This window comes from Aptenodytes patagonicus, chromosome 3, assembly GCF_965638725.1.
Source record: "Aptenodytes patagonicus chromosome 3, bAptPat1.pri.cur, whole genome shotgun sequence".
Lineage (NCBI taxonomy): Eukaryota > Metazoa > Chordata > Aves > Sphenisciformes > Spheniscidae > Aptenodytes > Aptenodytes patagonicus.
Genome location: NC_134951.1, coordinates 8,743,759 through 8,770,266, shown reverse-complemented (window position 1 = coordinate 8,770,266; position 26,508 = coordinate 8,743,759). Strand labels below are relative to the sequence as shown.

Genomic DNA, 26,508 nt, shown 5'->3' with positions numbered 1-26,508 from the left:
CCCAGTTCAATCATCCTGACAACCGCCCCGTGTAGACGAAGATCTTGTTCCCTGAATGGAATCCAGTTTATAACAGATAAAAATCCTGAAAGAGCAATGTCAGAGAAGCGCAGGTTGGAGTTAGATGGATACAGACAGCTCTTTCAGTTGGAAAACTGATGATGTTGAGGTTCGATTTTCATTTTTTAACCCAGAACACAGAGAACTGTAAACAGAACTATCCCTTTAGAGTCAGTGGAAACTGTGAGATTCATGTACACAATAGTTTATGAGGAAATAGTATTTTTCATCTATTTTGGGTACACTCGTCAGAAGTAGTTGTAGCTCTTGCACAGGCTTTTGAATTTGTAATCTCACATCACGGGAGCACCTGAGCGATACACAGATCTTATTTAAAACACAGATTAGGACAGGAAGTTATAAATTGTGTCGCGCAGCGAAACTCGGGGAACCTCCAAGTGGCCTGCTGGAGAGCTGCCGCTGCTGCTGCCGGGGGGGCACCGCCGATGGGTACCGCTGCCCCTACTCCTGCTGCTCCAACAGAAGCGGGTGTGCGTTCACTTCGGCATTCAAACGCAACGTGCAAGTACGGATGCTTTCCTCCGTGGCTGTTTGTAACTGGGAAAATGCCGACCCTCGCACCCGCGTTCAGACCCGTCCCGGTCGCTGGACGGTTTTAGGAGCGCGCTGCCCGGTTCCCCTGCCTGCCCGGCGTGCCTGCGCTCGGCAGCGGGCTCGGGAGCGCCCCACCGCTACCCCCAACTCCCGCACACGCCCGAAGCCCTCCCGCCGCTCAGGCTCCGCGGCGGGCACGGTCGGACGGCGGGGGGGAACGGTGGCAAGACCCCCGAGGAAGCGGTCCGCCGGGCTCCCCGCTCCGCCGGGCACCACCGCGCGGGGAGCCGGCGGGGGCCCCCCGCTAAAGCGAGCCCTGCCCGGGGGAGGGCAGCAGCACCCCCGGCACGGCCGGGCCGGCGCGCCGGCGAGCGGACTCGCCGCCGCAGCCGCCGGGCGCCCCTCAGCCGCGGCGGCCCCCGGGCGCTCCGGGCGGGGGCGGGCGCCCCCTCCCCTCCCCGGCCTCCCCGCCCCTGCCCCGCATTGGCTGCGGGAGGCTGACGGGCAGCTGGGGAGGCCCCTGTCAGCCGGCCGCGGAGGGGCATGCCTGCACTGGGGGTCCGGGGAGCGGGGCCGTGCCGAGCCGAGCCGAGCCGCGCCGCGCCAAGGGGTGCTGAACCGAGCCGAGCCCAGCCGAGCCGCGCCAGCGCCGCCATGGGGGTGGAGATCGAGACCATCTCTCCGGGAGACGGTACGGGACCGTGGGGGGAGCAGCCCTGCGGCATGGGGGCGGGGGCGCCCGCGTCCGACCGGCGACCCGACCCGGCGGCTGTCGCACGGGGCTCCGAGGCCGGGGGGAGCCGCCGTCCCCGCCGCCGGGCAGAGGCGGGAGCGCGGGGCCCCGGTGCGGGGAGGCGGCGGGGTGCGGGAGGGCAGGCACGGCCGCCCCCGCACCCCCACCCCCGCGGGCACGTACCCCTGATGCGGGAGAGGGAGGGCGGGGAGAGGCGGCCGCCCGGGGTCCCGGCGGCGGCGGCGGGGGAAGCCGGCGGCTCCCCGGCAGGCAGCGCCGCGGCTCCCGGCGGCAGCAGCAGCAGCAGGGACGGCGAGGGGGCTGGGGGTTTTTCTCTGGCATCCGCTGACAGCTGCACAAGCCCGAGCGCGGTGCAGCCGGCCGGGCGCGGGGGGCAGCGGCGGGGCCGGGCGCGTCCCGGGGCCGCGGCGCTCGGCGGGGAGCGCGCCCTGCCGCAAACTTTCCCCGGTTCCTCGCCCGGCCTCGCCGGGGGTCACCGGCCATTTGTGTCAGCATCCCTCCCGGCGTGGCAGCGGCGCTCCGGCCGGGCCGCCTGCCTCCTCCCGCTTAAACGTGCGATGCTGGTGCGGGCTGAGGTGCGGTCCGGGTGGCAATAACCTCTGCTTGGCGCAGGCTCTCCTTCCAGAGCCAGTTCGCCTTGTTCTGCTCTTCTGCGGCGTTATAATACCATTTCATAAGGTTTTGGGGGTTGCTTTTCTAAGAGGACGTCATTTCTAACCTACAGCCATATGTATCTATATAATAGGCCAGATTCATCCTTGGCTGATGCACAACCGTAAATAATTTGTTTAGGTCGATCTCAGCTTAACTTTCTTGGCCCCGTATCTTTTCTTTCTTTGTGTATGCTTTTAATGGGCTTCTCCCTCAGTGCCTTTTAGCTCTGGGGATCAAATTCTTCTCTTGGTTGCACAGAGGTAAAAGCAGAATACTTATGTGGGTATAAGTATCGTTGCTGGGTTGAGAGTAGAAAGAAGGGTGGAACTTAACCTCGTAATAGTGCTTTCTAGCTATTAAATATATCAAGGCCGTCTTTGTAAGAAATATGCTATTCCAAATAAGGTTATATGGATTATTTCTCTTGGTTGCAAGTCTTAATCAAAATCAGCTGACTCTAAACACTGTCTTAAAACCACAGCTAGTCAGCAGTCTTGAGAATCTCTGCTTTTAATTCAGCTTTGATGTAGCTTCACTGACTTTGCTGTTGTTATACTCACACAGCGGAATATGTGTCAGTAAGGTTTGATATTCCTTTTCTCCGATCTCTATATAATAGTGCATCATTTGAATAATACCTGTTTTATCAAGGGTAGGATTCATCTCGCATAACTTTTCTCAGGTTAGCTGGCTAGTCTAAAGCAGTATTCTAGGTTTTTTCTGTAGTCATCTCCTGAGAATAATTTGTCTTGCCTTGAAAGATCATGTCCAAAGAAGGGCAGCGAAGCTGGTGAAGGGTCTAGAGCACAAGTCTGATGAGGAGCGGCTGAGGGAACTGGGGTTGTTTAGCCTGGAGAAAAGGAGGCTGAGGGGAGACCTCATCGCTTTCTACAACGACCTGAAAGGAGGTTGTAGCGAGGTGGGGGTCGGTCTCTTCTCCCAAGTAACAAGCGATAGGATGAGAGGAAATGGCCTCAAGCTGTGCCAGGGGAGGTTTAGATTGGACATGAGGAAAAATTTCTTCCCTGAAAGGGTTGTCAAGCACTGGACCAGGCTGCCCAGGGAAGTGGTTGTGTCCCCATCCCTGGAAGTATTTGAAAGACGTGTAGATGTGGTGCTTAGGGACATAGTTTAGTGGTGGACTTGGCAGTGCTAGGTTAATGGTTGGACTTGATGATCTTAAAGGCCTTTTCCAACCTAAACGATTCCATGATTCTCTGGATAGGCTGGGTTTCTTTCAAAGCGCTGCTAATTCTCCACTGTCAATAGGGGAGCCCAGGAGACTGGCATACCATAGTTGCCTGTGTTTCAGATGGTTACAGTTAAATGAGATGAATCCCACTTTAAGGTTACAGTGGTGTCCTGACTGTATACCTACTGTACCACGCTTTGTGCAACCCACAGCTAGAGATACTCCAGCCAGCCAAGCTGATGAACAAGGCTGTTCAGATGACGCTTGGAAGCACCATCGTCTCAATTTCATGTTATAAATCTCAGTTCATCATATTAGCCTGCCCTCCTGCCATTTACTGCTCGGGGTGGTTTTGGCATATAAGCCCCAAGTACATAGCTTATGTGTTACTTGATGTTTTATACCCTGCGATGCACCCTGTAATGCGTAACTTGTTATCATGTTAATTCAGACTAAAGAGGCCAGAAAACCAACTAAGATATTAGCCTCAGTTTCTGTCTGAATCCCCAGTTTCTAGCTTTCTGGCAAGGATGTTCCTTAATAATTGGTCTCATTTATACATTTAAGTTCTTCTGAGCCTGGGCCTTCCCCTGGCCAACGTTACTTGAGAAATCAAGGTTAGCTGCTTTAATATGCTATTGGCACCTAATTGAGCCTGGAAAATCCTCCCCTAGCTTTTAGTGCCTTTGGCAGTACCTAGAGCAGGTAAAATGGAAATGGTAATTCTGTTTTCCAGTGGCAAGAAAATAATTTAAGCCTTCTTTTCCTCTCAGTATGAAAATTTTAGGGGGAGCTACCAGGTTCTTCCAAGAACTCAGTGTATCACTGCTTTACTGTTGCCCAATGCTACAAAATTAAACTGCCTTTGTATGTGAAAATTTTTTTAAAACCCTTCCCTGCTAATTAAAGATGCCCTTGTTAGAGCTGTCTTGAGTGAAAGGCATTAGAAATGTGAATGCAAGTGGAATTTTTCACAGTGTCAAACTAAGACTTTATTTGAAAAATTATACCAAAAACATTGTGAGAATTTTAAGGTTATAATCCGTGAAGTTTTGACAGTCCTTTTGCACTTACAGAATATAAATGCATATATAATGCGCACATATATAGGGAAAATTACATAAGGAAAATATTATTTGGTCTAAGAGCTAAATAGGAGCCAAGCTGGGACCTTCTACCCTAAACCAGACCCATTCCTGTCTTGCATATTAGTGATTTGATAACGCACAGTCAATACAAATGTCAGCCTAGCATTTTCCTCTTAAAAGATAAACCTGCCTAGCCACACAGGTCAGTCAGAGAAAATAAAAGAATAACCTTTTATAATTTTAACAGGACGGACATTTCCAAAGAAGGGTCAGACGTGTGTGGTGCACTACACAGGTAAGGCATGTTCTGAATATTCTCTCGATACCAACTGCCTTGCGTTCAAGAGCGATTGCCATTTCACATGTGGTTGTATTTTTTTTTTTGCTTTGTTCTGTCACTCGTAATCCCTTCAAATATGTTCTGATGGTTTTCCTGAATATTTCACTTCTAGCTGAGCAGTTTAGGATACAGTATCTAGATGTGCATGCTAGTAAATTTGCCAAGTGTAGCGTTCAATGGTGAGAGGTTCACAGATGAAGCTGTGGACCTGATTCTTTAAGCCGTTATACTAGCTAATGAAATCGAGCATGAAACAGTGAAAATGCTGTGTTCATATTTTTCCAGCCTCTGATCTTAATACAGACAATTAATGATTGTATGTATCTTAAAAGCATGTGTCTATGTATTGGCAGTAAAATTCATTCCAGATTGAAGAGATCAATACAAGGTCTATTTAACACCTGCTTTATAGACTTGTATGAATCTTAAGTGGCGAGTTGGTTAATGGAGCTGTTTTACCTTTGCGCGGAGGGAAAATGTCCTTTAAATCTGTTTGTAACATTATGTTTTGTATATAGTTATGTAAATTGTCAAAAGAATGCAAAGATCTCTGCAGTCCGAGTCCCCAGCTGGGAAGTTCACATCAAGAGCTGCCATTTTCTATGGAACATGGTCGGAACATTTCCTAGTAAATATAACTAATGAAGTAAACCTATTTGTATTTTCAAGAAGCTTTTTTGATATAGTTTTAATAATATCACTCTTCAGAAGGTTATATGGGAGTTAGCGCACTGGCTTGGAATATATGATGTCTGGATTTAAGCTCCTATACGTTTGTATATTCAAGGTATTTGATCTGATGAGGATTTCTAGTTTGAACTGGGAGTTAAACACATAGGTCTCCCATGCCAGTCTCAGCTCATACAGACATTCCTCTGTAACTTAGGTCTGAAAATAGATGTTTTGAAACTATTTTTGTGAAGACGCTGAAAGATATGTTTCTGTTCTGGTCCAAACTTCAAAAGTTTTTATGAAATAAAATTGTCACCTCCCACCCCCAGTTAGTTCCAGATAAATTTAAATGACAGAACTGAAATAGGCAAAAAACTTTGAGGTCTGTGTCTCCCACAAAGTACAGTTCTGCTGGATAACTTTGGAGAGAGTGTGAACGGTGAATGTGGAAAGATAACAAGATGCTGCATACTTTTATTGATATTAGATAACGTCTTAGATGAGGCTATCATAAGCTGACTTTTGGCATAAAAGACTTTATGAAAACTTATTAAATCAATCTCCAGCGTGAACTGTGCTTCCTCCATATATCTTGCTATTGGTGCTATGCAACCTCTCTAACTCCCAGATTAGAACAAATACCAGAAAAAGCTCATCGCCTCAGTTCCAGTGCTGTTGCAATGTTTAAGCAGTCTTTGGTGGTAATATTTTTAAAGGGAGCCCGTGGTTAGTGAATAAAGAGTTTTCTTCCAGTGGTCCGTAGTCATGTGGGAAAGATGAAATACGAATGTCAAGTTTTATAGAATCATAGAATGGTTTGGGTTGGAAGTGACCTTAAATATCATCTAGTTCCAACCCCCGAGCCATGGGCAGGGATAAAACTATTTTGTCTGAATACAATATAACTTCTTTTTATACTGATGCGATTCCGGATATGCCTGAGATTCATCTTGAAATGATTTCTGTCTTAGTTATATGATCTCATTAGACCTCGCCGTACTTAATGCTTATCCTCCCCACACTCCTGCGGGTCCTGCTTTGGGAAGTGGGTAGCTAAGTTACAGAGATGTCCGCAGAGATATCCAGAACATCTGTCTTGTCACCTAAATGGGAGTTAGGAAAAATTAAGACACCTAGGTGCAAAGAAATGATCCAGAAGTCCTGCTTTCCAGAGCTGCTTAATATTGGGAGCATGTAAAACTCACAGGTTGTCTCCATGTTCAGCCTACGTGTCACTCTGGAGCTAGGCACAAATACCTGTAGGGAGGCGTTGCAGTCTGGGAAGTGAGGGAACTATGCAGTGACTGGACTCCACCAAGTTCTAGAGATCATTTGGATCCCAAGAGGAGCCCGACCTCACTGGAGTGCTCTGAGCACAGCTCTGAACCCAGCATCAAGCACAGCAGTGACAGCCACTTTCAGTCAAAAACATGGCCTGTGGGGAGCCCACAGGAGTAAAAGGCCTGTAGCTTGCATCTGAAGTGTCTTCGGGGAAAAAGGTTTTTAGGAGCAAGTTGTCTGCATGAGTTGTCCTGCCAGTCCATGCAGAAAAAGTCCAGAGAGGACCAAAGGCTGGTACCCTAGATATTTGGCAGAACTTTAGAGTCCTGTCTGCTCAACCTCCAGGATCTTATGATTCATGCATCGCCAAGGTAGGGATTCAGCAGGGTAGTTTCTAGTCTGATGACCCTACATGTTCCGGAGAAGTGGGAAGTGAGAACTGGAATCTCCTCAAGATGAAGGAGAACTGTGATTGAGTTTTACACTTCTGCTGTCAGCGCTCCAGCTATTAGGCTGTTTTATGTGGCAGCTTTGCCTCTTTCTCTCCTTGTTCAACTAGATGCATAATCTCAGGAGCAGACTTCATGGTCTGATTCCCAAATGCATTGTGATGCCTTAATGGACAGACCTAAGTTCCAGTGGCAGCAGGAGTTAAGGTGCAACCTCACTAGGGAACAGTTTAGAAGGAACCTCTTAGTTTAAACAAATCTTTTAGTCTCCCCCCACCCCACCCCCCCCCCACCCCCAGGAGTAGTTCTTGGCTGCTTTACAATTAGAGCAGGATTTTTGGATTACCCTTCAAAAGTACCTAGTTGCCCTTTCTGACTACATAAGACGCCTTAGTGCCTAACTTTGGTACTGTAAATCACCTGCTAATTTTTCAGCTCTGCACAGCCTGAGTTAAGTACACAAATAGATGCTCCAGATCATTGCAGAAGATTAGATAGGACTGTGATTGAATCCCGACCTTAGTATATGATGGAAGAGTGTGGTCAGATTCCCATATGTTTTATCTTTGTTAAGAAATACAACAAATATAATAATTTCTTCTTCTCATCCAGCATCTATGTTGTGTCTCAAAAGTTACCTGACACAATGTTAAAGTAATAGGATTAATAGATAAGGTGGTGCGTTGGCACTGAAATGCATTTCCAGCAGCAATGGTTTATGTCATGTTTTTGTCAGAGATTTCATTGAGCAAGCTTCTGAAAGCCTTTGGCAATCTGCTTACTCCTTCTGTTTTCCATCTGCAAAATGATAGTTGTACTTTGTCTGCCTCATGTAGATAGATTGCAAGCAATTTGGGATATGAACTGCCTCCTTCTTCATGCCTAACGTAATGGCGTCCTAATCTTCATTGGGTCTTCAGGTTACATTGTAGTACTGATAGTAATACAAGTAAACAAATTACCGTGTCATTAGTCCTGGAGCGTATCAACAGAATGGAGGCATTTTCTGCAGTTTTGTTGCCTGTGATTTAAATTTGTCAACTCTGGTAACGGGAATTAGCAGTGCAGAATTTTCAAAGGTTTGGGAAGGTGATACAAAACGTGACTTTCAGTTAGAAATGCCCCTCAACAAAACCTTTGCTGAGGTTGTGAATGCTCTGTCTAGAGACTGGGGGGTAAAACCTGCACTCCGGGAAGCCGAGTCCCATTCCTGGCCCTCCTGCTGGATGATGGTGTGCCCTCAAACAAGCTTTGTGTATACTGCTCTTAATAGTGAGAGGGCAGCTTTTTTTCCAAGTTATTTGGAGCTGACATTCTCTTGTGTTCTCCCATGTAGCTTGTGGCAGAGCTGAATTGTTAACCTCTTCATCTTTCTCCTTGGCCACCTGTAAATCTGCGATAATAATACAATTACCCTTTTTAAGGAACTGATGATGTTCAGTATTTGTAGTGTGCTGGAACAGACTTGTTTAAGTGAGACTATGAAGGCACATTAAATCATTAATTACTTATTAAACTGGACTTCTATCAGAGAAGGTTTTGCATAGACTTTTTAAGCTAGGGCAATGGCCACAAAACTGCACCAAATACATTTTGAATAGAATAGAATAGAATAGAATAGAATAGAATAGAATAGAATAGAATAGAATAGAATAGAATAGAATAGAATATTTCAGTTGGAAGGGACCGACAACAATCATCTATTCCAACTGCCTGACCCCTTCAGGGCTGACCAAAAGTTAAAGCATGTTGTTAAAGGCATTGTCCAAACGCCTCTTAAACACTTGCAGGCGTGGGGCATCGACCACCTCTCTGGGAAGCCTGTTCCAGTGTTTGACCACCCTCTTGGTAAAGAAATGCTTCCTAATGTCCAGTCTAAACCTCCCCCGGTGCAGCTTTGAACCACTCCCACGTGTCCTATCACTGGATCCCAGGGAGGCGAGATCAGCACCTCCCTCTCCACTTCAATATTTCAATACTGAGAAGTTGATTTTTAAATATTTTTTTTAAATGCTTAAAGTGAAATTCCCTATTGAAATAAATGAATACTACTCCATTTATATCAGCTGAGCTGTAGAAATTCATTCTGTTTTAGGAAGCAGGTCTTTATTTAAAGCAGAACAAATGATTAATTTTTCTTTTCCTAGTGATCTGAGGACAAACTCGTATCATCTTCTTTTCCCATATATTACCAAAATTAATTACTTTATATTGTTTCTTTAGCTTTGGCAGTGGTGTAGTGTTGAGAGTTATGGTTGTGTCTGTAAAGTTGAAAGCCTTTTTTTTTATAACAAAAGCATACTGCATAGATGCAGATTAACAGCAATTTACAGAATATGCTTATCATGATTAAAAAAAGCATTTTCCATTTAACACAATACATATATAATGCAATTCCCTTGAAATAACTCTTGCCAGAAAGAGGACAGATCTGCCTATTTTTCTTGGATCAAAATCAACCCAGTCTTAAGCGTATGTAGTAATAGCCAAAGATTTGTCTATACTGACATACTTTCGAAAAGACTAACGTAAATTCAGAATAACTTTGCAGAGTGTCATATATTTGTCCATGAGCCTCAGTATCTGCATGACTGGATGTACCTTAGCTTCGTGTGAAAGCATTTTGTGCCAGGTGAGTACAGGAGTTTGTTATTTCTCTGGTCCCGCTTTCAGAAACATCTATACCACTTGAGTGGGAGCTGTGCATGTGTATCTGAGAGGAAAATTGAACTAAGTAAGGAATTTAATCAAAATTCTTTGTCTCCAGGAAGCTGTCTAGCTGGGTTTGGAAGAGGATAGCGAACACTGCAATTAGAGTTATCATTAATAAGAATTGTATTGTAACAGACATCATAATTGAGCCTTGAATTGTAGCCAGCTAAATCTTGCTTACCTAGAAAGAACTTAATTGTTTTATCGAGCATGTTCCCAAGATATATGATACCAGGAGAGTGTGATGTCTGTCCATCTTTTGGGGCCTACCAATTTTCTGTATTTTTTTGCTTAAAGTAATGTCTTCAAATTGCCCTGGTTTGAAAGGATGAAAGCCTTTTACTTCTGCAGAGATCTTGGTGGCAGCTAAGCACTTAGAAGCATCCTTTTCCTTTGGTGAATCATAACTGCAAAAAGTAGTTTTAGTCCTCGGTGACGAACGTGGTCTTTTGCTGCCCCTCAGAAACGATTTGCAAGTCTTAAAACTCTCTCAATAAAAGGAGTAAAATTCTCATCTTTGCTTATTTAATGTAGATTGGTTACCTCTGGAAATATTTTAGCGGTGACCTCAGCCTGATAGTGATCAGAGTCCAGAAGCAAAAATTCGAGGAGAAGAGATTTCTCCTACGCATTTTTCTGCCAGCTTAGTGACTGATTTCAGGTATATTACTTGCTCTTTCATTTTTAAAATTTGACAGAAAAGGGGGCTGTGCCTCTCAAAATTGTCATGAAATTAATGTTTGCAGGTACCGTGAGACTCGCTGCAAGAAGAGGCTATTGACGCGAAAAAATGATTTGATGAATAAAAAAGGTTCAGAGATTTGTAAGAAAAAATGTAGCAGCTTCAGCGGCTGAGTTAGTTTAAAATGAACATACCAGATTGTTGCCTGATGGAAAGGGATCAGCATAATAAACTGTAGCCTCAAGTTTCCCAGTTGCTCCTCCTTTGCACTGAACGCTGCATTGCTGTGTGCTGTGCCCATCGGTTTCGCTGAATTTACTTGTGGTGTTAGATGCTATTTAATGTGGGTAGGTGAAACAGAAAAGGAGCTTGAAATTATCCAACAGCATTCTTATTGGCAACCTCAGCTGAGAAGCAATGGTTTGACTAAGAACTGGAAGTCTCTCCCCTAAAAGGCAGTCCCCATGGCATTGGGGTGTTATTTGGACAGCTGCTAATATGCTTTGTGCAAGGAAAGGGGGATTGCCTGTAAACACTGTCTTATATTCATTTAGGAAAACGACAGGATGAGTTTTTCTTGCAGAGTAAAGAAGATGATAAAGAGATTTCTTCAAGATAACATACACGGACACTTTCTCCCCTGACAGAGACTTCTCTGCCAGCATGAAACATGCTGAATGGTTTGGTGACTGCTAGCTTTGATTTTGGAGCACCTACTAACCTCTACAGGATTTCCTTTCACGGGGGGATTGTAGCATCGTGCTCCCTTCCTATTGTGCATAGAAATGAAACTGCTAGCAAATAATTAAACCTCCTACTCCTACCTCATAAAAGCCTTGAAGAAGTGGATTTCAAGATATTAAAAAAAAGTTTGCAAAGCAGATTTTGCATAGTACCAGAGAACTAATAGCCTCTGTTCATCAAGTTTTTAAAAGCTCAGAACTGATCCAAAGCAGTGCCATCTTCTAGAAAATTAGATTGCTGTTTTTAAACAAAATATTTTTGCTGGGTCCTCTTTGCGCTTATTTTCAGTGATCCCAGTGTGCCACTCTGCCTACTTACAGCTCATACGTATATTTAAGGACTAGAACCTGAAAGGGTTGCATCGATTCTTGATCATTAGAGTTCCGGGTCATCACAAGAATGACATCGTTTTCTAATAATTTATGCCCCCCAAAATCAAAGAATTGCTGAAACAACTGTGCAGTGAGTAGTATTTGTTAGTGTAAAATGTACAAATGGTTACTACATCAGCTAAATGAGAAACTCTTATCAGCTGGCACCAGTGATGGGCTTGTCTCCCTTTATTGACAAAATAGAACTGACATCACCTTATTTACCTAATTAAGAAGTCTAAATTGAGAGCTTAGTTACCTTAGGCTACCCAAATAGTTAGCCTTTGGATATACCTCTCTCTCTATTGATTAGATAAAGAGCTTAATACGGTTCCTAAGTCAGGCATCTCAGCTAGGCGGGGTTTGTGGAAGGGGTAGTATTTGCTTAATTAGACAACATGCGGTGTCATCTCTCTGCAGTGGATACGTGGCAGCCACATTTCAGGTGTATTACCCGAGCAGTCGCTGTGTGGCTGGCGATCTCTGCAGGCTTGTGCTCTTCAGAGCTCGGTGAGTTGCTCCTAGTGCTGCAGTGATGTGCGTGGGAGATCCCCGGGGAGGACCATTGCCAAGGAGCTCATACAGTGCCCGTCTTTTGGCGCTGGAACGGGTGGCCTCGGAGGAAACGCATACTGCTGCGGGAAGCAGCGATTCGGCGTTGGCATGAGTTCTGCTGAGTCTTGCTGAATCAGCGCCAGGGGACGGCTAGGGGGCTTTATATTGAAAGCGACATCTCTCAATTAAGATATATTATTTAGCTTTAGTTACTCAAGGGCATTGTAAATCTTACTTAATTTTTTTTCACAAGACTGCTGGCTGCAGAAGTTTGTACTCCCTTGCACATCACTCAGTGCAAAGGATCTTAAGTGTTGTAGCCCTGGTGTCATCAGGCAGAGCCAGTAGAACTTTGTAGCTGAGGCAGCAGCAGATCCATGCAGTCAGGCAGTGTAGTCCTTTATCTCCCATCCAACATCCTGGGTCGTCTAAAACTCGGTGTTACAGCAGTGGTTGTGAGGCACATTTGATTTGTAGCTCTCCCTCTGTCTCTGCTTATGGTATCCCAAGTCTGGTTTCCCCTTCCAGATCTTTTCCATTTAATCCTACATAGTTATTGGTTCTTAGTTGTCTCTAGCTGCTCTAAATCACTTCCCTTTGCACATTTAATGATGCGACTGCCTTGATTTAGCAAGATAGTCTTCTTTTATTCTGTTCTCAGTGAGAAACTGAAGACATTTGGTTTGCTAAGGGTGGTTTCCTCCTGGACAGAGGAAAAGGCCTAACACTTAATTAGTTCATTTTCCAGTCTGTGATTGCTACAAACAATACACTTCCTGATGCATTGGTTCTGTCTAGTTTTAAATGACCAAAGCAATACTGCTATTTTGCTACTTCCAAACCCATTGAAGTTGCTGCTGTTGCAACATTAAAAGTAGCAGCTTTCTGTTGAAATTCTTTACCCTGCGTTAGGAAAAAAAAACCAAAACCAAACCACAAAACAAACAAGTGGTTGTTTGGATATTACACTATAACACTATATAGGAATTGTAGTTATGGGAACTTATATTTTCATTATCCTCTGTGGATAAATTTCTGTTTATCCTATAAGCAGGGATTTCCAGGAAGAGAGGAGGGCCTTGTGCTTTGGGAGGTGAAATCTAGCCATATCTAGGGCACATAAAAGAAAATAGAAGATGAGTCACGCAGTGGACAAGTTCCTGAGGCATCGCCATGAAGTGTTGCCATTTCCAGACTGGAATGTACAATTTTCAGCCTGAAGAATTGAAGTAAATTTTTGTTGTTGTGAAAGCTATAATTTTGGTGGAAAAGCCTTTCCCACAAATTTATTTTGAAGGTTGAGGATCTGAGACTGAAATTCATAGGCTAGCTGCCAACTCTATATCATAGAATCACACAATGGTTTGGGTTGGAAGGTACCTTTAAAGATCATCTAGTCTACCCCCCTGCCATGGGCAGGGACATCTTCCACTAGATCAGGTTGCTTAAAGCCCCATCCAACCTGGCCTTGAACACTTCCAATGATGGGGCATCCACAGCTTCTCTGGGCAACCTGTTCCAGTGTCTCACCACCCTCATCGTAAAGAATTTCTTCCTTATATCTAATCTAAATCTACGCTCTTTTAGTTTAAAACTGTTGCCCCTTGTCCTGTCACTACAGTTCCTGGTGAAAAGTCTCTCTCCGTCTTTCTTACAAGCCTCCTTTAAGTATTGAAACTCCGCAATAAGGTCTTCCTGGAGCCTTCTCCAGGCTGAGTAACCCCAGTAACTGTCAGCCTTTCCTCATAGGATAAGTGTTCCAGCCCTTTGACCAGTTTCGTGGCCCTCCTCTGGACCCGCTCCAACAGGTCCATGTCTTTCCTGTACTGGGGACCCCAAAACTGGATGCAGTACTCCATCTAGGTGGGGATCTCATAAGAGCAGAGGAGAGGGGCAGAATCCCCTCCCTCGACCTGCTGGCCACGCTTCTTTTGATGCAGCCCAGAGTACAATTGGCTTTCTGGGCTGCAAGCGCACATTGTCGGCTCATGTCCAATTTTTCATCCACCAGCATCCCCAAGTCCTTCTCCGTAGGGCGGCTCTCAATCCATTCATTCCTCAGTCTATTGATATTGGGGATTTCTCTGACCCCGGTGCAGGACCTTGCACTTGGCCTTGTTGAACTTCATGGGGTTCACATGGGCCCACTGCTCAAGCCCATCAAGGTCCCTCTGGACGGCATCCCTTCCCTCAAGCGGATCAACTGCACCACTCAGCTTGGTGTCATCTGCAAACTTGCTGAGGGTGCTCTCAATCCCACTATCTATGTCATTAATAAAGATATTGAACAGTACTGGTCCCTATACGGACCCTTGAGGGACACCACTTGTTACTGATCTCCATTTGGACATCAAGCCGTTGAGTGCATCCCTTTGGATGTGGCCATCTGGATTCAGCCAATTCCTTATCCATCAAATAGTCCACCCACCAAATCCATACCTCTCCAGTTTAGTGACCAGGATGTTGTGTGGGACCATGTCAAAGGCCTTACAGAAGTCAAGATAGATGACATCAGTTGCTCTTCCTTTATCCACCAATGCGGTCATTCCATTATAGAAGGCCATCAGGTTAGTCATATTGGTCTGAAATAAAGTATTGTATATTAACCAAAATTTGTGGCAGTATTTAAAGTTGTGAATCTGAATTTTACAGCTCATGCTTATCTTCAGTTGTAATCTGAATTAGTCTTACATGGTTTCTGCCCATTTTCATGGTAAGGCAAAATTATTTTTTCTTATTAGGAAGTTATTCTGTCTGACCTTGCTGTAACCCTTTCTTGTCTTTCTTGCTTGAAAGTTATACTACATGATGGTCACCCTACTACACACGTGCAGCCTCATTAGGAGCATCCAACCATAGTTTGCAGTACCTCTGTACCTGACCACTATCCACACACACTTAAATTACAGAGTAAAAGCAGAATTACATGTAATCTTCTCTCATTCTGAAACTGTTCTCCTTTTTTCTGGAAGTTGCAATGATAATCACAAAGACTAACCATGGGGGAGAAGTCTTCTTCAATGACATCTGTCATTCATGGAGAGGAACAATCTTTTCTGCAGTGTCATGCTGAAACACCTGACCTTGGCTTGGGCTTGAGATCACTCTCTGGAGGTGTCTCTCTCCGCTGATGAGAGCAGGAGATGCTCCTCTGTCACGCTGCCTGTGTGACTAACTCCCCACACCCTCCGTGTCCTACAGTGGCCAGCTGGCAACAGCTCTGGAAAAGCTATGGCTGTGTCTGTCCCACCCTGCCAGGGGAGTTTCTGCAGTGCACAGACAGCCCCATCAATAGCTTTTGTTTTATGCTCTCCTTTGAATTTTCTTCTGCTGTCATTTGCACCTTGTCTTCAGTCAAATAAATAGCAGGGACAGGTTCACAGCTCTTCCTTAGGTTGGTCAGCAGTGCTTCTGCACAGCACAGCTGAGGGCTATCCTCTAGCATGGGTTGAGCCCATTTTGTCATGTCCTACCTTTTCCTGGCTGGAACTCAAAAGTCATGACCTTTTATATCTGAACGCTGGAGACTTCTAGAGCCTGTAACTATAAGAAGAGGTGTTGAAAAGGCATTGGAAGAGGATGGAGATGCCTTATTAAAAAATGATCCTTACTTGTGCCATTAAGACTTGTTCTATATGAAACCGTTTATATAGCTCATCTCCTTTTCAACATTTATTCCGATTCCTGGCTGGGGGTGTAGGAGTTTTAAACGCTTATGAGTCAAATGCAAATTCAGGGTTGATACAGTCATGAAGAACTGCCGTTATTAATCCCCTGTGGACAACTTAAAAAGTTGAATCTGATCAATTCATAAATCCCTTTGGAAAGGGAAAAGCATTGTTTACGCCCCTTTAAAAGACAGGGAAATTCAGAAGGGAAACGATTTGTCCAAGGAACACAGCAAGCTTCTGATAAAGCTGGGGGTAGAAATTCATGTGCTTTTAAAGTCCTTATCTATTATATTTGCCACTAGGCTGTATCAGCTCTGTGGAAGAGCTGTTTCTCTTTTTCCAGACCTCAGAAGTGTTTAACTTTTGAGAACAAACTATTTAACTTAAGATGAATGGTGGAAAATCACAAAGTACTTCAGTTTTTATTAGGTTTTCTGTCTTTCTTTAACCAATCCTGATTCGACTGGTTATATAAGCATTGTAAACAGATTAAGGGCTCAATCCTTCCCTGCTGTAAAGCATAATAGGGGATTTGATTGTAATGATTCACTTTATTTCAATAAACTAACTAAAGCTTGCAATACATTGATTCACTAAAACTGCAGAGCCATTTCTGAAGTGCTTTCCTAAGACTTGGTATCATAGTACATTCAGAGCTCCTCTTCAGATGCAAAAGTTTCTAAAGCCTTTGGGAAAACGTTATCAAACAAAGTAGGCCGGACCTGAGAGAGCTTGTAGCTATAAACACAGGTGCCTGAGGTGATGGAGAGCTGAGAAAGGGTTTGCCTTGCAGAAAAAGGGCAATGAAATCTTGGGCTGGGATTTTTCCCTGTGCGAGCGTGGGAAGAAACGTTGACTGACTGCAAAATTCCTCCATACTGTAATGGAGTTCTACAACCTGTAATCTTTCTATTATTCAGTCTGTCACCGTAGGACTGGCCCATTTGTAGACTACAAAGCATTTAAATGATGACAGCTGTATTAGGCAGTAAGGGACATGGTTAGCCATTGTGTTTATAGAGGGCAGCGAGATAAGAATAGCTCCCAGTCCTCAGTGCTTGCCACATTTACTGTAGATTTTGGACACCTCTGTACGTTTTGTGGACAAGTAGCTGTGTTGAAAAAGCAGGGGGTACTAGGGCAATAGTTATCTTAGCTCTTCTTTTTCCCTTGAGAAACTGATGTACAATACAAGCCAAGAGGGTGTCAGCTGATAAAAGCCAGGCAAATGTGAAGTGTTCTCTGAATTTGATGTCAAGGAGCCTGCCATCCGAGAGAAACCGGACATTGTTCGGCAGCACCATGAACGCATGAATGAATGTCCCCAACGTGCCCTTCCACTGCACCCTCCTGTTACTCTCTTACTACATGTAGGAGCACGCTTCTTCCTTTAGTTTTTCTTCAATACTTCAACAAGTTGTAATAGACTCCTAGAAAAATTTTCTAGTCTGTTTGTTTAGTCATATGCAAGTTTTATTACAGTATTCAGCATTATTCATCATGCAGCTTCTAAGCACGTTCGAGCAGTACATGAAACGATGGAACTTATTTTCTGATTGCATCCTCAGAGGATGAAGCAGTGAAGAGTTTTAACACATCCAAAAGAACACGTGAGTGCAGCCTGCATTTGAAAATGTTTCTTGTTGTGCAGCATAACTTCTTTTTCATAGGCACCAGAGGTGCTACGACATGAATAGGTAGGGCTGAAATAGCAGATGCAGGAACGCCCCCAGCTATTTCCTTCTGCCTTTGCACCGCTCCGTCCTGCACATCATAGAAATGTTGCAGTGGCTGCACTGTAAACTGGGCTGAAAATCTGACATGAATGAAAAACAAGTTGGAGAAGGAGGGAGGAAGTGGTTGTGAAGGGCAGCAGGACGTCGGGATGGAAACGCAGGGTGATGGAAGGAGCAACAGCAACGCTTGTAATCCAGCACTGCTGCAGGTCCAGAGTTTTGCAGTGGTGTGGGGGACCAAGGCGCTAAGGTGGTTGTAGAGAAGAGAGAAGACTTGCCTGTGGGAGCGAGGGGGAATATTTATTTCTGTTTCCTTCTCAGATTTCTGACCTGTCAAACTTCCCAGTAGCGTACAGTTTGGGGACCCTCCCATAGCACACTCTCTTGCAATAATGTATTGGGACAAATTTCTCTTTTGAGCATGCTTCGTGTATTTAATGCTGCTGTGGTGGGCACTATCTAGTGGTGCCGTTATTTGTTTCTATAAGTGATCTCAGAATAAATTTATTTGACTTTTTTTTCCCCAAAAAAGAAGTAAAAAAAATTCGTACTTGAATCTCTGGATTAAAGCACATTTTTGGTGCACAGTTGTTTAGTGGGTGGGTGGACAATGATTTCTGGGCTATTATAGTTCACAATGCGAGAATTTTACCTTGAGTAGGCAGACAAGGTGTCTGTACAGGGGGAAAGAATTATAGTTATTAATATGTTTATTAATGCAGTGTACATGACTTTGTTTAAAGGAAGTGTTGTTGCCCTTCTACTGAGCGATTGCAAATTTCAAGCCTTTATAATTAGCTTCTTATCAGAAAATAAATCAATGTCACTAGCCAAGGTAACTTCTGAACATGACTTGCATAAACCTGTCACGGAGCAGGATTCATCGGAACTGCATTTGTTACTGATGAAGGAACGGTAACAACTTGGACATGACAAGCCCTGTCAGAGTGAAGTATTTAAAGACCCCCACCTTACCCTGAAATAGTGGCAATGCTGCACAAGACGATCCGCCTGCTTCCCCCCACCCCCCAAAAGATTCATGGCTCTTGGATTTAGAAGTCAAGAAACTCTGTTTTGCTGAACCTTTCTTTTACTGCTTCTCGTGAATCAGTGTTTGCTAATTTAGAAATGCTTCTTTTGGCTGAGCCAAGTGAGGACAGACTCGATGTCTGCCCCTGCATATGAGGAAGACACTTAGGACCTTTTTATAGTGAGAAGCCACAACTCATGCATGGTCTTCTACCCGCTGTTTGCTGAAGAGCTGGGGAGACAACTTAGAAAAAAATGAAATCAGCATACCAAATATTTTTAAACTGTGGTGTGTATCCTATACAACAGAATATTGTATTAGCTTAAATATGGGATCAGGATTTATATATTTAAGGTGGGTTAGTGTGGGGTTTTACAATTTGTTTTCCTGCTCTTGGATTTACTTGAGTAGGACATCTCTAATACAGGTGTCTGTGTGTGCCTGTACTCTTGAAGTATAAGATCTTGGATCACAATGTTAAAACTTCAGGTCAAAGTGGATGGGTTTTTCCTAGTATTCAAAACATTTTAAAATTAATTCTGATTCCTTGTTTTTACTCAGTATTGGAGTTCTGAAATTTATTATGTTATATTGTACCTTGTTCAGCCAATCTCTCTCATCTGTGTTTTTGGTCAGTAATAGTGGCAAAATTCCGATATAGGAGAGGAGAGAAATAGAATAGAATAGAATATTTCCGTTGGAAGGGACCTACAATGATCATCTATTCCAACTGCCTGACCACTTCAGCGCTGACCAAAAGTTAAAGCAAGTTATTAAGGGCATTGTCCAAATGCCTCTTAAACACTTGCAGGCAATTTTGGGGTTATGGATAGCAAATGTTGTCAAGCTGGCTCTCCAGGAGTAGTTATACGGATGACTGGACAATGTTTACAGAGGATCATAAGGTTTTCCATCATGATCTGCAAGGAATTCATGATGCTTTGAGTAAGAAACTAAAAAAGGTACAAAATAAACATGCCAGTGGATATAAGATTGGCTTTTTGAGTCGAGGACTTTCCAGTGGGCCTTAAAATGTACTGGTGTTAGCCCCCCTGTGAGTGACATTTTCATCAGCGGAGAAAGATATCGAGGTGATAAAAATTAACAAATAAATCCTAACTAAAGGGTCTCATCGTATAGGTCATTGATACAGAGTAATAGGGATCACTATGTAAAATGGTCACAAGTCAATAATACGTTTCAGTTTCTATAAAACCCTTTACAAAGTCCGAGGTGGAAGAACAGAGAATGAGGCCTGTGCTTACAGATAAGAGGACTTTGTCATGCGAAGCGGTGACTCTGAACAAGATGTGGGGAGTGGTGGCTGATTATCAAATGAACACGAGCTCCGGAGCTGTTCGTTTGCCAGAAAGCTGACTGCAAGCCATGAATATATAAACAGGAGCACTGAGGGAAAGGGAGGAGGTCCAGAGGCCTCGCACTACTGTGGCTGTTTCAAAAATAGTGTGCTCGGTTTTGTAGTCTACAATGCAGGAAAGAGACATGAGGGTCGTAGAAGTGCTGGGAAACCCTCCTGAACATAAAATGCTTAATTTCTTCAGCAGAGGTTAAGGGATGGCTTGGTACTTACATGGGGAACAAAAAATTGATAGGACAACTGAATTGTTCTATTAGTTCACCAAGATACATGAAGAGATCATAGCTGGAAAGTGAAATTTTACAAGTTCACCTTAAAATAAGGAATACATTTGAACTGGAGATACTGCTTTATAAGTGAACACCAATCAATAACTGCAGTCAGTTCATCACGCCGAGAAATCTTTAAGTCAGCTCTAATTCAAACCGGAATTATTTAGTGAAAATCCTACAGCCTGCATTAAAGTAGGAAGTCAGATGAAGAGATGCAAGGAACACTTCTGGCATGTAAGTGCATTAATTAATAGTTTTGTCATGTATTTTGGAAGCTTTGGTTGCATTCTCGTTCAATGGTCTTTTCCTCATGTAGATTAGTCCTAGAGGCTTCAGATCTTGCCTAGATTCATAGCTTTTAGGGCTGGGCTGGCCCAGCTGACTGACTTGGCTGACTCCCCAAATACCAGCGTTTGAACTTGAACTTCCCTAGGTTTAATCATGTCAATTATTTTTCTTCTTTTGCATTTCATTTTTTGTGTGTTCATATCTTTGATGTGTTTTCCTGTATAGATATGGATGAAAACTACAAAATAGAGTCGATCAAAATGTTACCTGCTTTTTCAACTTTTTGGTTTTATGATGGTCAAATAAATGCTCTGCCACAGGTGGAATTCACTGACATCAGAGGACAGTCAGCATTTTGTAGGAGCTGCTCCATGTCATGAAAAATGAGCTGGTACAGAGCTCTGGAACCATTTATATCCACTTGCATTCTGATTACCAGCTTTCACTGGGCATCCTTAGAATTGGTCACTTCTCTAATTGGAGCATATTAAAAGGTGATTAACAAAATGACTAATCAGTTATGGAACGTAATATCACATTTCACTCAAAGTCATTTTCCATACTTAGCCAGAGGCCTTAATTATGTTTTTACACTGCTTTGGTTGATATGGTTTTTATTAGACAGTGCTTATTGTATACAAAAAACAAAATAGTCGCATTAAAACAGATAGGTATTTGACTTCAAGATACGTCTTTGATGTGGGGATTACTGGGCAGAAACCTTTGATCTGTCAATCTGACCAGATAGCTGTAATGGCTCTTTCTATAAAAATAGGTGAGTATTAGAACTCCCTAGTAGAAGACAGCGGTATCTATGAGAAGGGAGGCTTTCCGTCGTGATCTGCAATGCACAGAAATATTTGAAGCTCAGAAAGATTGATAAGCCAGTTACCCCTTTTGTTCAGGGTAACAAAAGCTGTTTGCATAAATCCCCTTGCAGTCATCGCGTCTCATTTAATCGACATGCCACTAGTTTGCTTTTCTCTAAAAACTTCATTTGACTTGAGTATTCTGGAAAACCCTGCATTATCGATTTAGTAGGGGCAAAGCAAGTTTCTGCAGCAGCTATTTTCAGGAGCTAATGTTGGCCATTTGAAGCCCTGTCCCACCTTCAGCTCTGCTCTGTTTTGCAGCAGCACTGCTTGACTCTCGTTCTGCTGTGTGCTCCCACTCACGGGGCACGCGGTTGTGCGGTTCTGTGTGTTGCACGCGCATCAGAACTGTATTGTGTTACAGGAAGACCCTAGGTTGGCAAACAGCGTTCACAGTTTGTGCTTTAAGCATACCTCAAGGACATCTGCGTATGGTAAAAATAAAAATAGCCACACTGGAAAGCGCATGGAAAAATTCTCTACGGAGTGACTGTAAAATAAAATGATCCCATCTAAAAATATGATGTGTACCTAGCACAGCAGTTCACCTTCATTTTAAAGTCCTGCTAACACTGGAGGTGGTTTGGGGAAGAATCCTGGGGCCACCGGAGGACCTGTAGTATGACTACACTGAAAGGTGCAGGCAGAGGTAGATGGACCCACAATGTAGCTGGGGGCTGTGCGGACACACCAGGAGCCTGGGGCTGCCTGCACATCCTCGGGCAGTGCAAGAGGCAAATGGTGCAGTCTGAGCACCTTGATGTCTTTCCCAGCGTAGGCCTGCATCGTAGACGTTACAAGAAATAACAGAGGCATGGGTAGCCTCGCAGCCTATATTTTGGTAAAATACAGCCTCATCCCATTGATGGTTTGGGTGTAAGACTTTTCACTTGATTTTGTAATAGTTTTGATCTGTTTAAGTAGAAAATGATTCCTACTTTGTGTATTTTCTAGACCTAGTGATCAAACCAAATACACAACAAAACCCTTGTGAAAGACATTAAAATCCTCTTCTCTGTTAATGTCACACAACAATAACTCTCAAATGCAAATCCACCTGTAGCCCTGCTTTTGCTGTGCACCAGTCATGATATGAATTTTATTCTTGAAGTATAGATTCATCATTATTTTCAGTACAACACAACTATTCTTTACTTGTGTTACAGTAACCCCTAGAGGTCCCACCACAGGGTTTCATCATGCTGCGCACAACTGACATAATGAGGTTAATTTTATTGAGTGTATTTGGTTCCCTGTACCCCAATGTTCATGATTCATCATTTCTTTTGTCAGTGAATAGTGAGATAATGAGATAGCAGGTTGACAAGGGCAGAAATAAATTTAGGTTTAAAACGACAGATGTGCCTTGTGAGCAAGTTCAGCCAAGTAGGACCTCTGTCTGTTCCATGGGAATTGCCAGGTCAAAGCTGACTCAGAATTAGTATTTATGAATACTCTATCAAAATGTAAGCATGAATAATGATCAATGTCTTATTAATACACATATTAACTAGTATTTTCCACTACCCAATATTTCTTAAAGTATCTATGCACCAAAGTTGAGAAGAGCAATACTTTCAATATCATCAGATCTGAATTATGGCTGCCGGCTGTGATGCAGTGTGTGTTCTTCATACCAGATAATAAAAACACGTTTCGTACTATGTGGACACGATAAACTTTGCAATGTTCTTGCCTGTCCATTTCCTCACTTTTAATCATAGAACCATAGAATAGTTTGGGTTGGAAGGGACCTCTAAAGGTCATCTAGTCCAACCCCCCTGCCGTGGGCAGGGACATCTGCAACTAGATCAGGTTGCTCAGAGCCCCGTCCAACCTGACCTGGAATGTTTCCAGGGATGGGGCATCCACCACCTCTCGGGGCAACCTGTGCCAGTGCTTCACCACCCTCAGCGTAAAAAATGTCTTCCTTAGATCTAGTCTAAATCTACCCCCCTTTAGTTTAAAGCCATTCCCCCTTGTCCTGTCGCAACAGGCCCTGCCAAAAAGTGTGTCGCCATCTTTTTTATAAGCCCCCTTTAAGTACTGACAGGCTGCAAGAAGGTCTCCCTGAAGCCTTCTCTTCTCTCGGCTGAACAACTCCAACTCTCTCAGCCTTTCTTCACAGGAGAGGTGTTCCATCCCCCTGATCATTTTCGTGGCCCTCCTCTGGACCCGCTCCAACAGGTCCGTGTCTTTCTTCTGCTGAGGGCTCCAGAGCTGGACGCAGGACTGCAGGTGGGGTCTCAGCAGAGCAGAGTAGAGGGGCAGAATCCCCTCCCTCGACCTGCTGGCCACGCTGCTTTGGATGCAGCTCAGGATACGACTGGCCTTCTGGGCTGCGAGCGCACATTGCCGGCTCATTTCCAGCTTTTCGTCCACCAGTACCCCCAAGTCCTTCTCGGCAGGGCTGCTCTCAATCCCTTCATCCCCCAGCCTGTATTGATCCCGGGGGTTGCCCGACCCAGGTGCAAGACCTTGCACTTGGCCAACTTTAAGAGTTGGGGGTTTTTAAGTGTTAAATGTCATACGTGTTTTCACACAGCATTGCAGCTTAGGAAGCTGAACTTTTTAAATGGGATGTCTAGGCTTTGGAGTGATGGTAATTACTGTAACTTTCTGATAGTTACACTTTATGTCTGGGGAAAACTTAAGAAAATGTTTAGGGTTGAAAAGGTTTTAAAATAATTTAGTTGAAATCAAAGGAGTTAGATGCCCAGATGCATTTGAAATGTCCACAGTATGACTACTGCATCTTTAGACACCTAATTATCTGCAAATATCTGCCCTTTATGCTGTGTTTACATGCAAAAACTGTGCCATTTGTCACTAGTGTTGTGTTTTCTGGTATGAGTTGATATATATGATGTGAGCATTGCAGAGGTATTGAGAGAAACTCGTATCTTCAACCAACATTTTTATATGATAGAAAGTGTGTGTGAGACCAGATACTACATTCTTCTATCCTGGTGGGCGGGACTTTTTAAATGTGGTTAATACATACTGCATTTTGTATACGTTTGCAGTTAAAAGAAGATTGTGTGCTGCTCTGTAGCAGGCACCGAGTGTTTCTCAGCTTTTACTGGGCTTTCGATGTTGTGAGTCATGGAGACGGGGGAGTGTTAAACATTTCTGGACACATGAAATGAAGATTGGTCCCATTTGGCTTGCAATTTTAAGGACTTACCAGTTTGTTTAATAAAGATTTTGACTGCCTTTTATTATGTATATGTGTGTGATTCACAGGCTTAGGAGACGTGGCACGTTCAGCCTCTAGCTCGAGAGGATCTGCCGTGTTGGAGACAAGCACGTTCTCGTTCTTGAACACCACCCCAGGCCATGTCTACATTACAGCTGACAAGGGCTGGGAGCGGGACGGTTGTGTGAGCCACCGCCTCTGATCACAGGCTTGCCCTGCAGGCAGTCTACGGACTGCCCGTTCGGGTATGCTAAGGTGCCTGGCAAAATATTAAACTGCCAGACAGGCTTAGACATAGAGTCCCTTGGGCTGTGCCTGGGGTTGCGCTTGTAGTTTCACTGTCTGAATATAGAGTAAGTCTGATCCAGAGGGCAGCCTTTGGATGACCCCACGCGCAATGTGGAAATACCCATAGTCTCAGAGCATAGCCAGCTCTTTAAGCTGGAAAGTTAGGTCGAAGATACACGACTACGAAGGAGACAGAGCGAGTGAGCGATTTCAGCTGAGGAAACATCCATGACCTCGACATGCCCCAGCCATGATTTTGTAGCTCTCCACTGGTGATAATCCGTGTTGGCTCAGACCCCAGCTGGGATCAGACAGGTCAGCTCCTGCTTAGAGACCTCTGACTGGGGAACAGAAACAGAGCTCTAAACAGAAGGAAAAGAATGAAAAATGTTAGGATTAGACTGAGAACACTTATGTTTGGCTTGGCAGTAGCAATGCCACACACGCATGCAGCGTTTGGGAGCTGTTTCCTGACGGCACCACATAAAACGCTCATGGAGCACCATCCAGGCTGTGTACCGGAGCATTCGCTCGACTTGCAAATGGAGCTCTCTGGAGCCAACCACAGAGCTTGCTACTGGCCTCACTGGGCAGATTATCGCTTCTTTTATTTACTCTTACTTTGGGCAGACCGAGAGCCTGATGACAAAAATGTCCAATGCATGATTTAGCTTCTGCAGATGGTCAGGACATGCCTGTCTAATTTCTTGCATGTAGGGGCCAGAGGGAGAGAAAGCAAGGAATTTAATGGGCACTGTAGAGCAGTCGCAAGGAACACCCTCCTGGTACTCTGCAGTGTAATGTGAGAGTCCCACAAGGTAAACAGTGTTTTATCTGTGAGGACACTGGGTTGTGTTTGCTTTATGGGTCTCCTTAGGGCTACATAGGAAGAATGTTCCTCTACCTGTTGGAGGCTGCATCTTGCTGCAGTTTGTGAGGTTTGTAGGGTTACGTTATTGATTTTATTTTCTTAGGAGAAAAGGTAAATAGAAAATTATTTATTTGCAACCCTGGCATGAGTTGGGCCTCAGGACTTTTGTACTAAAGCTCAAGGTGACTGAGAAACAGAAGAGACTTCATTATTTAACCTCCAACTGAAGAGACGTGTTTAATTCTTTATTATGTAACTGCTTTTTCAGAAAAAAGCTGTATTTTTCCATGCATCTCTGACTCTGCTTCCAGTTATTCTAGTAAACATGGGTGTGTAGGAAGAAGGGGAATAATTGCTTTTTAAATGATTGAAAATAATGCAATTAAACCCCTGTAATCAGATGCTACAGGATGTGGCTATTCATTTCAAGGTCCTTTTTGCTAAAGATCTATCCTGCAGTGATCAACCAGTGGCAGTTCTTGGGCTTCAGACGTAAATATCCAGGAAGGCAAAGCTGGGGAGAGCTTCAGATCGAATTTATCCACGGCAATTTTAAGGGTGGAGTGGCAAGATCAGCTCTGGAAAAGTAAGGAATGAGCTAGCTAGTTATCCCAATTAAACAACCATTTTAACTGTCCTTTGGTTGCTTTCAATGCAGGTGCTTTTGGACAAAGTTCTGCTCTCAAACACTCCCCCCCTCGACTATAGAAGTTCCCACCATTATTTTTTTTATAGCATCATCATTGTTTCCAGGAACAGAGAAAAGTTTATTTGATTATGTCTGTATCATAGCA

The 26,508-nt window shown here is 44.0% G+C and overlaps 1 protein-coding gene across 1 annotated transcript in view; it reads left to right on the top strand.

The window, feature by feature from the left end:
• The first annotated feature begins 1,200 nt into the window (after positions 1 to 1,200).
• The window catches only part of FKBP1B (FKBP prolyl isomerase 1B), a 47,909-nt gene continuing 22,601 nt past the window's right edge, over positions 1,201 to 26,508 (top strand). Inside the window, exons 1-2 of the mRNA XM_076335421.1 lie at positions 1,201 to 1,306; positions 4,551 to 4,598. Of these exons, the coding sequence (XP_076191536.1) occupies positions 1,270 to 1,306; positions 4,551 to 4,598 (85 nt within the window). The 5' untranslated portion in view covers positions 1,201 to 1,269. The remainder of the gene's footprint in view (positions 1,307 to 4,550; positions 4,599 to 26,508) is intronic.